This window comes from Neopelma chrysocephalum, unplaced genomic scaffold (genome assembly GCF_003984885.1).
Source record: "Neopelma chrysocephalum unplaced genomic scaffold, ASM398488v2 Primary Assembly neopelma1_100, whole genome shotgun sequence".
NCBI classification, from domain to species: Eukaryota; Metazoa; Chordata; class Aves; order Passeriformes; family Pipridae; genus Neopelma; species Neopelma chrysocephalum.
The window spans coordinates 58,073-75,999 of record NW_020897763.1 but is presented as its reverse complement, the minus strand read 5'-3'; the positions used below and the strand labels follow the sequence as shown (position 1 = coordinate 75,999).

At 52.4% G+C, this 17,927-nt stretch overlaps 1 protein-coding gene across 2 annotated transcripts; it reads right to left on the bottom strand.

Annotated features, from left to right (window-relative positions):
• Window positions 1-1,406: 1,406 nt before the first annotated feature.
• On the bottom strand, window positions 1,407-13,241 carry AMPD1 (adenosine monophosphate deaminase 1). 2 transcript variants are annotated; one of them, XM_027695258.1, is made up of 16 exons: window positions 13,098-13,240; window positions 11,302-11,313; window positions 10,121-10,290; window positions 9,477-9,641; window positions 7,160-7,322; window positions 6,723-6,942; window positions 6,230-6,359; window positions 5,763-5,957; window positions 5,396-5,527; window positions 5,152-5,315; window positions 4,904-5,030; window positions 4,326-4,489; window positions 3,859-3,979; window positions 2,973-3,146; window positions 2,475-2,585; window positions 1,407-1,650 (listed from the first exon to the last, which is right to left on the bottom strand). In XM_027695258.1, the coding sequence occupies exons 1-16, from the start codon at window positions 13,117-13,119 to the stop codon at window positions 1,495-1,497; spliced, it is 2,226 nt and encodes a 741-aa protein (XP_027551059.1). In that variant the 5' UTR covers window positions 13,120-13,240; the 3' UTR covers window positions 1,407-1,494. The 2 variants fall into 2 exon arrangements, with proteins under 2 accessions (XP_027551059.1, XP_027551060.1); XM_027695259.1 differs by having other exon boundaries at window positions 1,495-1,650; window positions 11,302-11,310; window positions 13,098-13,241.
• Between the last annotated feature and the right edge of the window lie 4,686 nt (window positions 13,242-17,927).

Below are 17,927 nucleotides of genomic sequence, written 5' to 3'. Positions count from 1 at the left end.
GCGTTCCAGAGCTGCAGAGAGTGAGTCACATCCACACTGGAAGACTGAGATAAGAACTTTGCCAGGCAGCAACGGGCAGCACTAGGACTCAGCTCTCCAGGTCAGAGCAGAAACCACAGCCACCACTGCCCAAATACACACTTCCAGGGGCTGCTTATCCTGCAACTGCTCTTCTACTCTTCTTCCATCACTTGCTTATACAAGTCACAGCTGTGAAAGAATTGCTCCCACCACTGCCTGGGCTCTACCACACTCGTATCAGCCCAGTGCCCTCTCAGACAGGCTGTGTTCAGCCACGGCAACTGGAACAGAGGGAGCAGTGAACTGGGAGAGGCAAGGAGAGACTGGTCCAGCGTGCCAGCCCACACCCAGTGCCCAAGGACTCTGCAACCACTCAGGCCTGAGCACCTCAGTGCAGCAGAGCACAAACACCTAGTGCCACCGCAAAAATCACACAGCAGTACCTTCTTTGCCCTAAATAAACTCAGTGCGGAATCACAGCGTGGTTGAGGTGGAAGAGACCCAGGCTGGAGCACCGACAGCAGGGTGTCTCCAGGACGGCTTTTGGATATCCCAGAGGACGGGAATACGCTGCGGGATCCCTGGGGAGCCTCACGCTCATAGTGAATATGTGTTTCCTGGGGTTCAGACGTATTTCCCGGGGTTCACCTCCCGCGTGTCAGGCTGAGCCCATCCCCGGACACCACCGGCAGGAGCCTGGATGGATCCCCCGGCACCCTCCCTGCACGTACGGACGAGACAACCCCCCCGGGCTCCCCTTCCCAGGCCGAGGGGGTGGCTCTCCCCCAGGACAGCCGGTGGCTGGATCTGTCACTTGCTCCCTCCCGCCCGTTCGCCCGCTGCCCAGGGCGAAGATGCTGCACCGGCCGCTCGCCGCCTGCCCCGGGCCGGGACACGGGGACCCCTCGGGGCCGGCAGCCGCGAGCCCGGCAGTGACTGCGGGAAGTCCCGAACCCCTCCGGTCCCGCAGCCCCCGCCCGTTCCCGCCCGCGCCCCCCGCCCGTCTCACCGCGGCCTCGGCCCGCTCCGCCACCGCTCCCGCACGGCGCGCCCGCCGCGCACGGAGCCGCCGCCCATTGGCTGGAGTACCCGTCACTCATGTGAAAATCCCGCCCACGGGTGCACTCAGCCATCTACCATTGGCTGGTGCGGCCGTCACTCACGCGGTAACCCCGCCCTATATCACAGAGACCCCTCCCCGTCCCGCTCCCACAGGACGCGCCCGGCGCGCACGGAGCCGCCGCCCATTGGCTGGAGTAGCTGTCACTCAGCGGAGACCTCGCCCTCACCCCGCCCCCACGATGACGACACCGTCTCCCATTGGTTGACGTGGCCGTCACTCAACCGTTGGCCCCGCCCTCCCCTCTCCCCTGAGGGTGATCGGAGCCGCTTCTCACACCGGGTTTTACTGCGCGGCCGCCCCGGTGCCCTCAGAGTCCGGCACAGCCCCGGCCCCGCGCTCCCACCCCCTGCCTATTCGTTCTTCATCCCCTCGGCGATGAGGTTGAGCTCGTAGCACCAGGTTTCGTAGCGATAGGCCACGCGGATCTGGGCCAAGTTCGTCTTCCGGATGTCGTTGCCTTGGGGCCCCTCTTCCCGGTAGTTTTCGCCCAGGAATTTGACTTTCTCCTGCCAGGGGAATAGACAGGGGTGCCAAGCTCAGAATTCCTTGTTCGGAAAGGCTGAGGAGAAGCCCTGAGCCCACGGACGGCGCTGGTCCCAGGGATCATCGTGGGCAGGGACACCCCAGCAGGACGGACACCACAAAACGTTGAATATGTAAAATTTTCCTAAGAAGTTATGTTCATTGATGTTTGATCTTTATGTACGTTCAAGCCTAATCAGCAAGAAGGGGGATTTAATCCTGTGAAACAGCAGCCAACAAGGTCTGAAGTGATGTCCAAGTGTTAGAAAAATGACATGTGGGTAGAATTGCCTTGTTAAGGTTTAGGGCTGGACACGCTTCGAACATCTCAGACCTATGGGGAGGTTAAAGACTGGAGAGAAGGATGTACCAGTGATAGTGGACACAGGGAATGCAGAATTTATGGGCTACAAGGACATTTGGGAAAAACTCCAAGGTAAGGAAGAAACTAATAAAGCCAACTCAGCAATTGTGCTGAAGTCAGCTCCAGTTGGGTAAAAGATAATTCTGGCAGGGGCAGATCACAACCAGTGACTCACAGACCATCAATCCTAAAGAAGAGGAAGACTGAGCATGGGACTAATTAGCATGAGAAGTGAGGGAATCATTAGCCTATAGAAGCTAATTAATAAGGTAACTATGTAACTTGTAACCAATGAACACTAATTCCATTGTTTGGTAAAATGTGTAAAAAGTTTTGATAGCTGGTGTGCTGGATTTGTGGAATCCCAATGAGCACCCGGGGTTGTGCAGCTCTGAAATAAATAATAATTAGTAACGAATCCCAGTTTTTGTGGACAGCACCCACCTCGTGGGACAGGCCACACTGCAGGACGCTGTTCCTGGCAATCTCACACATGTCACAGGTGCTGAGCTTGAAGACCTGGGCGGCGATGGCGTATTCCTCCATGAGGGGCTCCTGCAGCACAGGCGGGATTAGGGGCCAGCAGCTCTGCAGGGGCTGTCCCAGAGCTCACAGAACCACTGAATCACTGGGCTTGGAAAAGATCTCCAAGATCAAGTCCAATCTTCAACCCCCATTGCCCACTAAATATCGCAAAGTGCCACATCTACTTGTTGTTTGAACACTTCCAGGGATGGTGACTCCACCCCTGCCAGCCCATTCCAATGTTTAACCACTCTTTCAGTGAAGAAGTTTTTCCTGATGTTCAACCTGAACCACCCCTGGTAGAGGGGCAGATGGCCCAGCATATGATGGACCCTTGGCAGGTGCCGCTGGCTTCCCAAAAAATCGAGGCCACACACTCCCAGCCCCGGAGTCCCAGTCCCAGTGCTCACACGGTACCTTGGTGAAGTGGAACTGCATGGGGTCATCTGTAGAAAGGGACACCATGAGCCCTTTCTGGTGGAAGTCAAGCAATGGATTCTTGGCGTACTCCAGGAAGAGGCTGTTGTTGCTGAGTGGGGACATGGCGATGGGGATTTGGGCGAGGAAGTACAGGTACTGCAGCACTGGGCTCTGCAAAGATGAGCAGAGGTACCGGGTTAGGGATAAAGTTACTGCACCTTGCACCTCTTTGGGGTCACACCTTACATCAGGCCAGGCCCCAGGCAGGGAATACAGTGCAGAGAATCACAGAATCATGGAATCAACCGGGTTGGAAAAGAGCTCTGAGATCATCAAGCCCAACCCTTGATCCGTGGTTCCCAGCCCATGGCACTGATGCCACATCCAGTCTCATCTTAAAAACCTCCAGGGATGGTGAATCCACCACTTCCCTGGGCAGCCCATTCCAATGTCTGATCACTCTCTCTGTAAAAAATTTCTTCCTAATATCCAACCTAAACCTCCCCTGGCAGAGCTTAAGACTGAGAGCTCACATGTGCAAGGAAAGAAATGGGCAAGCCAGCAATCAATCCTTCAGAGTCCACATAGGGCATGAGAGGACGAGGAGCTCAAACCTGTTTGATGTCAGAATGCAGCTGGCTCAATGATAACAGATGTATCCTACAACAGGTCTGTGAGGCTGAACCCTCAAAATCCAACAAGTTTCTCACCCAGATCCCCAAACATGCCTGGAGAGCCCCAGAGAAGTAACATCTGCCTGAAGCCAGGCTGTGTCAGCGTAAAGCAGAGGCACAACCAACTGTCAGCTACATGGAGGCAGCTGTGAATGTGTTCTGCTGCTCTGCCATGACTGGGCTGCTCGTGACGGAGTAACTCCACTTACCTTCTTGAGGTTGAGGCCGTGGGAGATGTTATCTGCTGTCATGAAGGCTGCGAGCAGGTGTGTGATGGCCCCGGCCTCGCCGCAGTGTGGGCGGAACAGGAACGTGTTCATCCCACGCTGCCTGAGTGCAGGGAAGGAGGGCAGGCAGCAGGGTTAGGGGGCTGGACCTGACTTCAGGCCCAGCTCTGCCCCTACCCATGAATCCAGCTTGGCCCAGGAGCACATCACTCATTCTCTTTTCTCCTCTGTGCACACAATAGATCCCTCATCTCTGTGATCCCTAATTTTCACCCCAGTCCGTCACGCTTCCTACTGAGAAGCTTCTGGATTGCTCTGGGATATGAAGCTCCAAACTACACTGGGGGCAGAGCAAGATGGCCTCCATTTCTCCCACATCAACAACAAGCTGAGATAACTCACGAGGCAGCCCCTTGTGCCACCTCATGGTGGCAGATCCCGGGCCTCACCTGCGCAGGTTGTTCAGCACCAGGATGTTGCTGTACATGTAGTAGATGTAGTAGGTGTAGGATGGGTTCTTCTCAGAAGTCCACTGCTCTGGCTTTGGGCTTTTAGTGCTGAACATGTGTCCACTGTGCTTGGATTCATCATCCACACTGTCAAAGCCAGTGATCTGCTCGGCAAGGTAACAAGAAAGGTCCATCTCAAGGCTCCCCACCTCACCATGCCCAGCTGGGCTGGCTCACCCTGCCCCCCTGCAGCTCACCAGAACCCACACCCCTGTCCTCCTCAAGAGCAGAGTCCAGCAAGGCTGCAGACCTCACTCCTCACAACACCCCCAAGCTCTGTCAGTAACCAGGAATAAAGCTCACACCTTCCCCAGGAGGTGAGGATTTCCCACAGCAGCCAGCTCAGGGAGTCTGAGCCCTCCCTGCACTTCTGGCCACACACCCACTTCCAAGAATGTTGCAGAAGGGCCACAAGCCCACTGATGACATCTTCCATGTCAGCCAATACCCCATTTCTTGTGCACAAACAGGACTGTGAGTTCTCACCACACCTGACAACATCATCAGGTGACACTCACGTGGCGTAGAAAGACACTCAGCTCTTTGTGGGCTTGAGGATTGACAGTTGCCTCAAACACAGGAACAAAGATATTTTCCAGCATTTTCCCAAAGCTGGGCAGGAAATTCTTAGACCTGAACACATCACTGTGGACAGAGACAGGGATTAGCTGCTACCAGTGGGACAACACAGCCCACTGCCCCCACAACCCCACCAGGTATGAGGTATCTGTAAGGCACAATGGCCCCTCAGACCCACAGCACGTACTAAATCCTGGGTACTTGGATCATCCACTTCATGTTGGGGGAATAGACCCGGTGGGTGTTGAACCACCTGGCCAGCTTGGCCCACTCCTCCTCTGACCGCCCGTAGATCGAGAGCCGAGGCTCCGTGTGCTGGTACTTGGCATCCTCCAGGTCAGAGCCAACCTCCTGCAAACCAGAGCAGACCGTGGCACAGGGACCCACAGCAGCCCCAAAGCTTCACTTCTTCCCCTCCCCTCTCTCCTCACCTTGATGATGGTGGCAAAGTACTCGCCGTTGATGGCGTTCTCTGTCTTCAGGTAGAGATCCCTCAGCTCGCTGGCCCCCACGGGGTTGTACTTGTCGTTGAACTTGTCAAAGCGCTGGAATGTCTGTCGGCCCTGGAAGAGGCAGGATCAGGGTCAAATCCTGCACTCACACACTCATTCCAGGTGTGGCAGTGAGCAGGGACTGATCCAAACCACCCAAAACGGGAAAACCAGGAGCTGTGACACCCTGCCACGAATATTGACACACACAATATGTCGTGGGTGCGCAGGGAAGGGAAAAACTGTGCCTATGGAGGAGATGAGAGTGCCCCAAGGGTGATTTTGCACTAAATGTCCGACCACTTACAGCATGGACATCCAGGGAATCCACTGTCAGGTCGTAGGGGTGCAGATTGAGCTGCTGGAAGAGCTGTTTCAGGGTGAGCTCTTTGCCCTTGGCGTTGTAGACCACGCGGTCGGCGTCCACACGGTAGGATTTCTTGATGAAACGCAGCAGATGCTTCTGGTTCATGCAGGCTGCAGCATGGATGTGCGTGTCCACCTGGGAAGCCAGAGGGATGGATCTCCAGCTTCGAGTTGGGATGCTCAGGTACCATCCCAGGGAGGCCAACCAACCCCTCAGGGGAGCACGTTGTGTGGGGAGCGGGGCTCAGTGGTGTGAACACGACGGGCCAAGAGCAGCCCAGCCAGCACATTCCCACTTGTGGGAACGATGCCAGTGGACCTGGACTATAAAATCCAGTTCCCAGGGAGGGGAATGCACCAAGGCAACTCCTCCTCAGGGTCACCAGGGCTGTAAGCCTTGCCCTTTACCTTCCGGCAGTTGTAGAAGTCCCGGTGAGGGTTGTTCTTCAGCTCCTTCATCTCCTCCATCTCATTGAGCATTTCATGCACTTGGAACTTGGACAAGAGGAACTTGAGGCGCCGGTGAGCGTAGGTCTTACTGGTGAAAGCAAAGGGTAGAACAATGAGTGGGCTTCTCATCCCTCAGCACAGGGCTGCAGCTTTCACCCGAGGTGGAGCAGCTCATGCTGGCCAGCCCTGCTTCCCTCAGGTGCTTCTCCTGCCTCTGTTACAGAGCTTCAAAGGAAGGCTGGGCAGGTGGGAGTGTACCTGCAGGCCCTGACTCCAATCCCTGAATGCTGACTTTGCTTAAGACCCCAATCAAGAGGGCTGACAAGGGCCAAGTACAGCTGGGCAGCTGGGTATGTCATCAGCAGGTTTCTCCCTCCTCCCAGGAAGGGGAGGGGGCTGCCCTGACCTCCCTCTGCCCACTGAGGCAAGACCTGTCGGGTTGTGCACTTACACAGGCCCCTTTGCAATCAGGACCAAGAGAAAGTTCATGTCATCCACAAAGTCCTCGAGGCTGGGGTAGGGCAGGTCCTTTGGCTCGTTTCTCTCAGCTGCTGCCTTGTCAGCATAGACATAAACTACCCCATCCTTCATCTGGACGTGGTATCCCAGGTCCTCGGGGAGACTCTCAGTTTCAAAGGGATCCTGTCCATCCTTCGCTGGTGGGTTGAACACTGGACCAAAAGGAGAATTCCACAATGCACAGGCTGCCAGCCAACAACCCCCAAACCTGCCACGCTCCCCCAGCCCGGGCAGTGGGCAGGGACACCCCACCACTGTGACACGCAAGAGGAGACCTGGGCAAGCGACTCCCCCGTGGAGCACTTCCACAATCCTTCCCTGCCCCATGCTGAGGCCAGGGAGGAAGCCCTTCCAGGATCCTGGGTGTACCTGGGCCAGTGTCACTCGGCCTCCAGGCCTCGCCCTCGATGGCACGCAGGTACTGGGCCGGGGTCTTGGGGAACCTCTGCAGAGAGCGCTGCATGTTCTTTTCCCGGATGCACAGGGCACGGTACAAACCTCTGCAGACAACCTCAAAATCTTCCATTGTCACCTGCAAGGAGGTTGTTGCTGAAGGCAAACACACAACTGGAACGCAGATGTCTGAGAGACACCCTGGTGAACCCAGATGGAGAGAGAACAATTTTGGTGTGCTGGTTTAAAAGTAAACCGGCGGGAGAAATGAACCCAGCTCAAGAGAGATTACAAGTCAGAGGTACAATTTACTAAAAAAGATTACAATAAATGCAATGATACAGAGAAAAACTGGTTTTAACCCACAAAAACAGATGAATAACCCAGCACTCTGGGACAAGAACAGAACAGTGTTCCTCAGCCCTGTGGTGAGCACCACGTGGGCCCCCTGGGGGCAAAGTAAAAGGAAAGGAAACCTCGATGATGGTCACAGTTCTGTTAAAGTTCTGGTCCTCCTCTGGATCCCAGGAGTGGCACCAGAAGTCCCAAAACCCGTAGATTATATATGCTCAAGTTCAGGTGGGAGTGCCCAGTACCTCCCCCAGCACGGGGGGCTTCAGGATGGGTGATTTAACTCTGTGAGCCATGGGATATTTTTGGAATCTTTGGTGGTCTAGGTGGTTGCAGCTGCCCATTATGCCAGTCCAAGGTGGCCCATTAGCAGAGATGACCCCTCAGGCTGGGTGTGAAGGTGTTAATGCCCTTCCAGAGGGGAGTTATCACAGCTGAGTCGTTGGTGTGAAAACAAAAGAACACTCCCCTGCCTCACAGGGTTCTTTAACACCCAGCTTGTAGCCTGAGGTGTCAGTGTGCCCTGGGCAGCTGCTGCAAATAATCCATCAGTCCATCAGAAATGACAGAGAGGGTGTAGAATACCCAGTTTTGGTTATACCCACATAGTGATAAACTGGTCCCAGCCCCTGTAACTGGGACATTTGGTCACAGCGAGATAAATATCACAGAGACCCAGAATGGTTTGGGTTGGAAGACACCTTAAAGATCATCCAGTTCCAAGCCCCTGCCATGGGCAGGGACATCTTCCACTACCCAAGCCCTGTCCAAGCTGGCCTTGGACACTTCCAGCGATGGGGCAGCCACAGCTTCTCTGGGCAACCTGTGCCAGGGCCTCCCCACCCTCAGAGGGAGGAATTTCTTCCCAATATTCGATCTAAACCTACCCTCTGTTAGTTTGAAGTCATTGCCCCTTGTCCTGTCACTACATGCTCTTGTAAAAGGTTCCTCTCTAGCTTTCTTGTCATACCATATCATAACCATAATCATAACCATAATCATAATCATATCATATCAATCATCCCCTCCCTCCCACTGCTCTGCCTGGGCAGGGCAAGGAAGGGATGATAAGCAGAGTCCCAGATATGGCAAAGGGAAGCTCCTGGTGCCAGAACCAGTGAATTCCAATGCCACCCCCTCTTACATTCCTCACTGTAATCTGTAGATGGCCCTGAAATGGCCAGGCTGGGACAAAACACTAAAAGCTATTTTTGGAGCCCCAGCTGAAGCTGAAGCAGGAACAACATCATACACCGACCAGTGACCAGGACAATTTTTGATTTACTGCTCTGATAAGTGTTTGGGGCAGTAGAGCAGGGTGGGGAAACACCACTGGGACAGTCACAGCAGGGGGAACATGCCTGAACAAGGAGGGATTTTCAGATTCCCCTAACTGCTCTTCTGCTGTGCAGCTCCAAGCTGAGCTTGGATCCACCAGCACGATCCCAGGGGCAGCACAGATGTAATAGGAGGCTGAGCAGGAGGAGGAGAAGGAGGGATTAGCATAGGAGGTGACAACAATCCTGGTCAACTGGCTCTAGGTGACCCTCCCTGTGCAGGGGGCTTGGAATGGATGACCTTCCTCAGCCATTCTGGGATTCTGGGATATGCACAGATCCTGGACAGACATAGCTCTGTGCAAGCAGAAAGGATGTGACAGAATGAGCACAGCCTGCTCCACCATATCCTCCCTGGAGAATTCCATGGGAACCATGGAGCAACCCACAGACTCCTGCCAAGGAATTCAGCTAGGGATCCCCCAGGAATGCAGCAGGGCACCACCAGAGGCTTGTGAGGCACAGATTGTTTCTGGGAGACACATCCTGTCCTGGGAGACACTGCAGCTGGCACAGACTCCTGTGACACTGGGCACTGCTGAGGGACAGGCAGCGACCAGAGGTGGTGACCGGCATGGGAGGGGAACAGCCATGGAAGTACCTACCCCAGAGGCATAATCCCCAGTGATCTGGACCCTCTGGAAGTCAGGCACAGTCTGGTACAGGGGGGAGGTGGAGATGACCTCTTCGATGGCAGACAGGCTGCTGACAGACTTCTGAACCACGGGCAGTGCCAATGCAACTGTCTTCAAGCGGAGATGGTGCTTCCTGCCAGGGAGGAAAACCTCAGGCAAACAGCCCCATTCCAGGGTCACACGCAGGTGCAGGGTCAGGGACACTTCCCACAGCCATGTTCTAACTGTGCATAACACAAATCAGCTCCCTGGTGCCTTCTGAGCACCTGAAACAGCCGCTGCCAAGAGCAGAGGCCACAGATCACAAAGTAGCCACAGACTTGGGGAGTCTCATCTTTCCAGAGAACAGTCTCCAAGTCTCCCTCTCCACCAGCTCTGAGGCCATTGCTGTCCCTGACACCCAGGGAGCAGAGTGTCTTTCTGTCCAACAGTGGGAACACTTGGAGAGGAAACCCTGGATACCTGACAGATGCCTTGGGATTAGCAAGGATTAATCCCATAAGTGTGATGAGCTGTTCCCCTTCCCATGGGCTTTGATTTAGATCCCCCCTGCTCCGGCCAAGGGTGTGCAGACCGTGTTCCTCTCCTTTCCCAGGATCCCTGGCTGTTGCTCACCGCTTCTCCGTGGTGACACTGCTCTCCTGCAGCATCATGTGCACCTTCATTTCCTGCTGGGAGATGGGGCAGGTCTCCTCCACATCGAAGATTTCTCCCTTGACCTCCTCATCTTTCACCTCGGAGGCAAAGACCTTCTCCGCGAAGGAGCGCAGGGACTCGTCCATCTCTGCAGGGAGAGGGAGCAGAGCTCAGGCTCCCACAGGCAGCTGGTTCCCAGCCACTGGAACAGGCAGGTGTCCCTTGCAGGCAGCTCAGTGCTCAGCTGCTGTTTCCTCGTGGCCCCCACACCCCCTAAAAGACTAGGGGAGACCTCCCAAATTGGTCACGAGGCTGGGACACATCTGGTGGGCTGGAGATGTACCTTGATACCCCCAGTACAGCAGGAAAAGCACCAAGAGTGGTGGAAAAAGGCCCAGGAAGAAGCAAATCCTTGGGAAGGGCAATTATGGGAGCATGCACTGGCGGGGAGAGGGGAAGATTGGCAGAGCCCTTACAGCTCTAGGAAGTCCAAGACCCATTTGCTCCACAAGGCATCCAGTCAGGAGGAAGACAGAGCTATGGATGGAGGGGGGGCAGAGCCAGCAGCCCAAGCACTCAGCTCCCACCATCCCAGTGCAGCTGGAGAGCCCCAGCTGGGGAGCCACGGCTGGACCCCCCTCACCCACCACGTGCATCGTGCTGCCAAGGTCACCACTGACACAGGGTCGGCTGGGGCTTTATGAAGGGGGAGAAGGATGGTTAAAAGCCCTTCCACTGCCAACAAAACACCATCAAAAGTCTCCCAGAAGCACAGGTTTGCACAGCAGCACAGGAACAGGAACGGAGGAGGCTTTGCCAGCAGCTCAGCACAAAGCTCGATGCTGAAGGATGGACCTCACCATCGACATGTCACACAGGACATGGGCAGCACGTGAGGGCCAAAGCAGAACAGCCAGAGGGTTCTCACCAGCACTCAGGGGTGCCAGGACAACATTTAAAAAATTGCAGTTTCCTATACTAAAGGGCCAAAAAGCTGGGACCATTCCGTGTAACACCGAGGGGCACAGCTGGCACTGCCAGGAAATAGCATTTCTCCAGCTGCTGGAAGATCACCATGATCATGTAACTGCTGTTGGGTTCCACTGATCATGTCCAGGCAGTAACACAGCAGAGCATAGAGAAACCCAGCAATACTCACGTTTGTCTTCTGCTGTTTAAGATAAAACAGAGATAAAATAAAAGCTGTTGTGATCAGCCCTTCAAAATCTGAACCTTTTTGCCTTGTCTTCTCATCAGTTATTAAAAAGGGATAAGCAAAGTACAAGTTTAGCCAAAGCCTTCCACTTATAAGAGAATTATAGAAACAGTGAATGGGTTGAAAGGGACCTTAAAGATCATCTCGTTCCACCCCCTGCCATGGGCAGGGACACCTTCCACCAGCCCAGGTTGCTCCAAGCCCTGTCCAACCTGGCCTGGAACACTTCTAGGGATGGGGCAGCCACAGCTTCTCTGGGCAACCTGTGCCAGGGTCTCACCACCCTCAGAGGGAACAATTTCTTCTTTAATCTAAACCCACCCTCCTTCAGCTTAAAGCCATTCCCCCTTGTCCTGTCACTCCATGCCCTTGTGAGAAGTCCCTCCAGCTTTCTTGTAGCCCCTTTAGGTACTGGAAAAAAAAACCAAAAAAACAGAGCAGTAGCTGTCACTTTGAGAAACACAAAGATGTGAGTTTGGCACTGCCTGTTCCCAGCAGAGCCTCGGTGGTGCCTCGGTGTGTAACCAAACCCCCCTGCAGGTCCCATCCAACCTGAGGCTCTGGCACAGCTTCTGCCTCCCACAGGCTGTTTTCCCTGCAGCTGTCTAAGATGAAACATATCCCAGAGCCCAGATCACCTCAGTCAACACTACAAGAGACTAACAGGCACCCAGTCACGTGGGAAGACTGGGCTGTCCTGGGAGGTCTCTCCCTAACCCTGTGTCCAGGGGCAGGGATGCAGCAGGACCAGGAGGGCAGGACAGCCTTCTCCTGCTGGACAAGCAGGCAGATATTTTAGTGACTTGGAGCACCAGGCTTGGCTATTTTTTGCCCATGACTCGCCCTCCTTTGTGGAGATCAGGATGGATGGTCATTTCAGAGATGCCGAGTTCCATCCCCCTGTGGTCACATCTCCATTTATTCCCTCACAGGAGCAGACAGCTGAGGCACTGCACTTCCACAGATCCTCACTCCTGGTCATACAGGGCAGCAGCAACATTTTGAGGGTGCAACTCCTGCCCTTTCCACCTGACCCAGCAGTTCAGCCTGCAGCTCTAACATCACTCACTTCCCAGATCCCAGCCCTCACATTCTAATTCCAAGTATTCATTTGCAAATGAAGCATCCCAGAAATGCCTCCATTGACCTTTCACCCCTTTACTGGATGGAAACTACGCTCAGGAAGGTTTACAACCTCCCACTGGTGGTGCAGGGCCAGGTTTTCACACCAGGGTCACACAGGAGGACACTGTCTGTCACCACCACAGCCCTGCAATTCCAAACTCGCTTTTATCAGAGCAGCTTGGTGCTGATATCACTCAGGGCTCTGCAGCCACTTGTCACATGTCTCTGTGCACTGCTCTGCAGAGCCTGGCTGGCCCTACTCCTGCTGCCCAGCTTGTGCTCCCCATGCCCTCAGGAATGCAGCTTCCCACATCTTCTGAGCTTTGCCAAGTTGACCAGAGACTCCTGAAATCCCTCTGACCCACATCCACAGGGATTCAATGTTGTCATTACAGGACACATCACACTGCAGGAGAGACAACATTTTTCTTCAGTACAAGCAGAGCAAGATTTAAACTGTTTCTTTAAACTATTTAAAACATCCCGAAAAACATCTCCAAGTAGGAAGAAAAACGCCCAAAGGCCCCAGTGAGGTCCCTTGGACCATCCAAATCTCCAAGGCTGTGGGGTAGGACCCTGCCCCGTGGCTCCTTGGCTGCTGCTTTCAGACCTACCTGGAATTCTCACCCGGGACATCGTTGCAGCAGAATCTGCAGAGCCTCAGTAACACCCCACTGTCCCCGAGCACACGGGGCCGAGTGACAGCCCAACACTAATCTTACAGCTTTCCCTTCCCTGTAATCAGACTCTCCCACTCTAAAAGGAGAGTAAAGATCAACAGGGGACCTATTTAAAGTGCAGCCACAAGCGCTTGCACTGAAACAGGTGAACCAAGACTCAGATTTAATGATTTCTCTTCTCTAAGTCAGGCTTCATTCTTACATTTCATGGAAAGTCACCTGTTGCCTGGTCAGATTTCTGCTTTCCAGGACAGCTGCACCTCTCTGAAGTGGACTGTGGAAGTCAGTCTTTTAAGAGACTAAACCTGACGCCTTCTGTGCTGAACCAAAGGTTTAAAGAAAATTCCCAAGGCAGAGCCTTGGTGTTCCCATCAGAACAGGGGCTGTGGGTAGATACAAATGATGTGCTCTCACCTGTGCTGTTCAGAGAGAGGGCTCTACCTGAAAGCCTGGATTTGAGCAACAGGGGCTGCACAGATGTCCTCACATCTTCCCAGCTGAATCCAACAAACAAAAGGAAGGTGGTTCAAGGAACTCCTCCCTTAAGCTACACACATGGCTTGGGCCTGGCAGAGCAGGCATCAGGCTGGGAAGTACCTCTTGCCTTCATTTAAGCAGATTGTTCCCAGTATATTGGCACTGAGGGCTGTACCCTCCTTTAGGGTGTCCTCAAACCTACTTCAGGTCTAACCTGAAGCTGGGAAACAGCTCCTGTCTGAAGAAAAAGGCCAGAATTTGTCATGCCCTGCATGTTGCCAGAGTAACTCTGAGCTTCTGACCCAGTTTCTGGTGGGAAGTGGTGAACCAGAATGGGACAGAAGGGTAAAATAGTTCTGATGTGAAACAGAATCTTTTCCTGTTTGTTTATACTTCAGTTCTTGATGGTGTTGAAAAACTGCCCTGGAATAGGACAAATCAAGCAAAGCATCTGGGCTGCAGCAGCACAGTCTGGCTCTGATTTAATAAAGGGAGGCTTCGGTCACAGCCTTGAAGGGAACAGAAAAACCACCTGGAAAAGCCAACATTGTTTGGAATTTTATGTGCAGGTAAGGGCTTCCTGTGCTATACTTCACAGGAACAGCTATGGAAAGGCCTTGTCCCAGGAGAAGGCTGGAAAAAGTGACAATTACTTGCATAAAATACAGAGCTGGAAATGACAAGCCAAGGGTTTTGTTTGTAGGTGCACGGGAATCTCGTGGCACAACTGGTCAGTGGAGTTGGGTGAGCTGAGACCTGGTACAGCATCTCCAGCTGAGACAATTCCCAAAGCATCCAGAAACTCTCTGGAAGAGATGTGCCCACTCTTTGATGGGCACAACTTTGAAAAATACTGGGTGACAATCAAGAAATTCTCCAGATTTCAGGAGATTGTATCCCCACTTCCCAGTTATTCCCCAAGAATATGAACTGATTTCCCTCCCTCCAACCTGCAAAGGTGCAGCAACAGGGCAAAGCTGGGGTGCTGTTACACCTTGGCCTCCTCTCATGCTGATGCAGTTTTCAGTTCCTGAATTCTTCTTGTTCTTACCCATCCCTGAGTTTGAGAGTCCCCAGCACATTATTGTTTAACCATTTCATTCACAGTCCATAAAAACTGGCTCCTGCTTGTTTTGCTCTCCCACAAGGACTACGCCCGTCCCTGACCTTCCTGGATACATCACGTTCTTGGGATTCACATCTGACACCAAAAATAACCTTTAGGGTACAAGGGTCATCTTCCTCTTCTTGATCCCTCAGCTTTTTTAATCACAGGGTCAATTTGAGTGGGGTCATGGTGGAAATCTGAGTAAAGCCTGGGCATGCTGTGCTAAAATTAGATCCATGGCCTCTGCAAACTCAGGGGCTGGCACAAACAACCCATCTCCCCACTCTTTTTCAGCTGGAAAATGAGTGATTCACACCCAGGGGCTTCAGAGTGGCTCTAACCCCCTCATACTTTTAGCTCTTAGTTGCCTTCGCTCCACCAAGGTCTAAGTCAAAGGAAGATGGCTGGACATGCCAGAAATTTGGCATTTTAGGGTGTTCTTCCAGCAGGATCTTCCTCTAGCTCACCTGGCAGAGCATCCACAGCACAGGGGCAGCTGTCCAAATAGAAGCCATGAGGCAGGTTTTGCTAGAAAATGGTTTAAATTGCTGAAGAAGAGGAGTATGAACAGAGAGGGGGCAACGTGGATCTCACCAGGGCCCTCCTGGCTGTGCTGGGCCTTTGATCAACTCATTCAGCACTGAGAAAACCTTCAGCAAGTTCTTCCCTCCCCTGCACAGATTCCTCCAGGGCTGCTGGAATCAGCCTGTGTTCCAGGGTGCAACCAAAATCAGCCCTTCAGGTGGGAAACAGTTTGTAAGATCAGACTGTTCCAGAGAACACCCACATTGCAAGAAAACTTTCCCAATAAGCCAAGAAAGCCCTGGATTTCAGCACCCACCTGTACTCATGTTCTGAATGCTTTAGGGACAGGCAGTGACTACTGAAGCTACACAGCTCCAGGAGTGTGTGGCCCTGGCACTGGGGGTCTGTTCCTTAATTCCTGGCACAAAAAACCAGGTTGGACTCCGGGTTCCAGAGTCCTGACACCATGTCTGAGGAGAAACACTCTGAAAGCACATTTACTTATGCGTGGACTGACACAATCTGCCTTATTGCAGGAGGAAAGCCAAGGAGGAAGTATTTTAGAAGACTGAATTGAGCAAGCTAAAAGCCCAACAGAGAGCACGAGTTGGACACAGCAGTAACTTCATGGCTGATTTCACTCCTGAAATATCAAGTGAAAAAAGGTTCCCTCTCCCTTTTTTTGACACAGTAAGGACAAAGTCAGCAAAAATATTATGAGGAACCCCACTGCAAACAGAGACTCGACAAGATGCACAGATTGCTGAAGTCATTAAAACTGGACTCTGGACCAAGCCTATGGCAGGTCTCAAGGCCACTCTCACTGCTAATTGATGCTCTAGGGCACATCTATGACACAGCTGCCCATGCCCCAGGACAGAAGTGACAATTGGAGTAAATCTCCTCCCCCAGGGAAAGCAGAGCACTGTTGATAAACTTTCCATAATCCACTCGTGGCTCCTGTGCCCAGATCACAAAAGAAACAAGCAAAGAATTCGAAGTTTATTCTTTAAAAAAGTTATTTAAGAAGCAAAATAATTTACTTCAATTCAAACCAAAAGAGATGCATTACTGAAAGCAAATAATTAAACAAAGTAACAACAAATTAGCCCTTGGGTTAAAAGTCCAGATCCCAGCAGCTCCCAACGATCCTGGAGGTTAATCACAGGCAGACACTCAAGGTTTGGGGTGTAAAGGAGAACATATGGGTCAGAATGTGATTCATCTTCCACTGCTCTCCTTCCCCCACAGGCCTGAGGTTGCTTGAAATCCAATTCTAAGTCATTGAGCTGTGCTAAAAATTATAACACCTTAAACATCCTGGTTAATACCCAAAGTCCTACCAAGGACAAGAACTAAATCTGAGCAGTTGTTTGAACAAGACCACGGAGTGGGGACACAAAGAGGAACTACCACAGAGTTACACTGGTTCCTGTTCTCAGCCACAGCAACAGAAACGTTTATTACAGTTATTGGCACTTGTAATTTTTGAACAAGAGCTTTACCCTTTTTTAATATTTTACCTCAAAGTTGTTTTTCTTCCCAGTCAGGACAGTAAAATCAGCTTGGCACTAAGATGGTGTTGTGCTGTTAGTTGTAAATAACATTTAGAGTAAATCTACAAAACCACCTTTTCCAGGGACTGTCTTGTGCAAAACCTCCTGTGCTTATCTTCTAAATAATTTCCCCAAAAGTTCCTGGTGTTTTTGTCCTTCCACAGTTCTCAGCTGCCACCAAACCCAGGGTTCTCTGTAGACACCAAACCCAGGGTTCTCTGTAGACACCAAACCCAGGGTTCTCTACAAAAAGCTAGAAATGAAGAACAACCATTTACTTCACACTCCTGACTAGTGCAACACCCTGATTTTGTAGTATCTGCTGGATTTGGAACTAAACCACTGGTGTAGGTCAGCTCTGCAGCATCCTATAACCTGATACACCCCCTCGTGAAGGTTCCAAAGGTGACATAAATGCAGACCTATCCTTACCAGGGCTTCTTCCCTTTTATAGAGCCCAGGAGAAAGGGAACAGCAAAGAGAAAGCAGATGCATTTGCCAGTCAGTTCCCACACATTTCTGAGAATTCCCAGCCTTTGGAGTTACAGCTGGTACATTTTAATGATGACCAGAACACGCTGTGCAATGTGGAGCATCGTCATGATGAACCCCCATCCAAAAGGAATCATCTTCCATACCTGACCAAACAGAATTCAAACATCAAAGGCTCCCTGCCAAAGGCTTCCTGTGGCCACAGGCAGCCCTGCTCTGAACAATCCTGCTTCCTACATTTCCCAAACAATCAAAACCCAGACAGGACCTGGATGACAGGATCTCACCCTTCAAACTTCCTGCAAACTCCTCATTGCTCTTTCCCAAGCGCTGCCTCCACGTGACCAGATGTGTATCCCAAAATCACCATTTTCCAGGGGTAATTTTATTAACTGGACAACAGTGTGTCTGTCACACATCCCTTTGGAAGCAGACAGTCAGCTCCTGCCACGTGGAATGCTTTCACAAAAAGACTTTTCTTGACAAAACTTTCTCAGCCTCGAGAGCCTGCACTGATGGCAGCTCTGCCACGTTTAACCTGCAGCATGAGACCAGTCATGGAAAGGTTTGGGTTGCAAAGGACCTTAAAGCTCATCCAGTTCCACC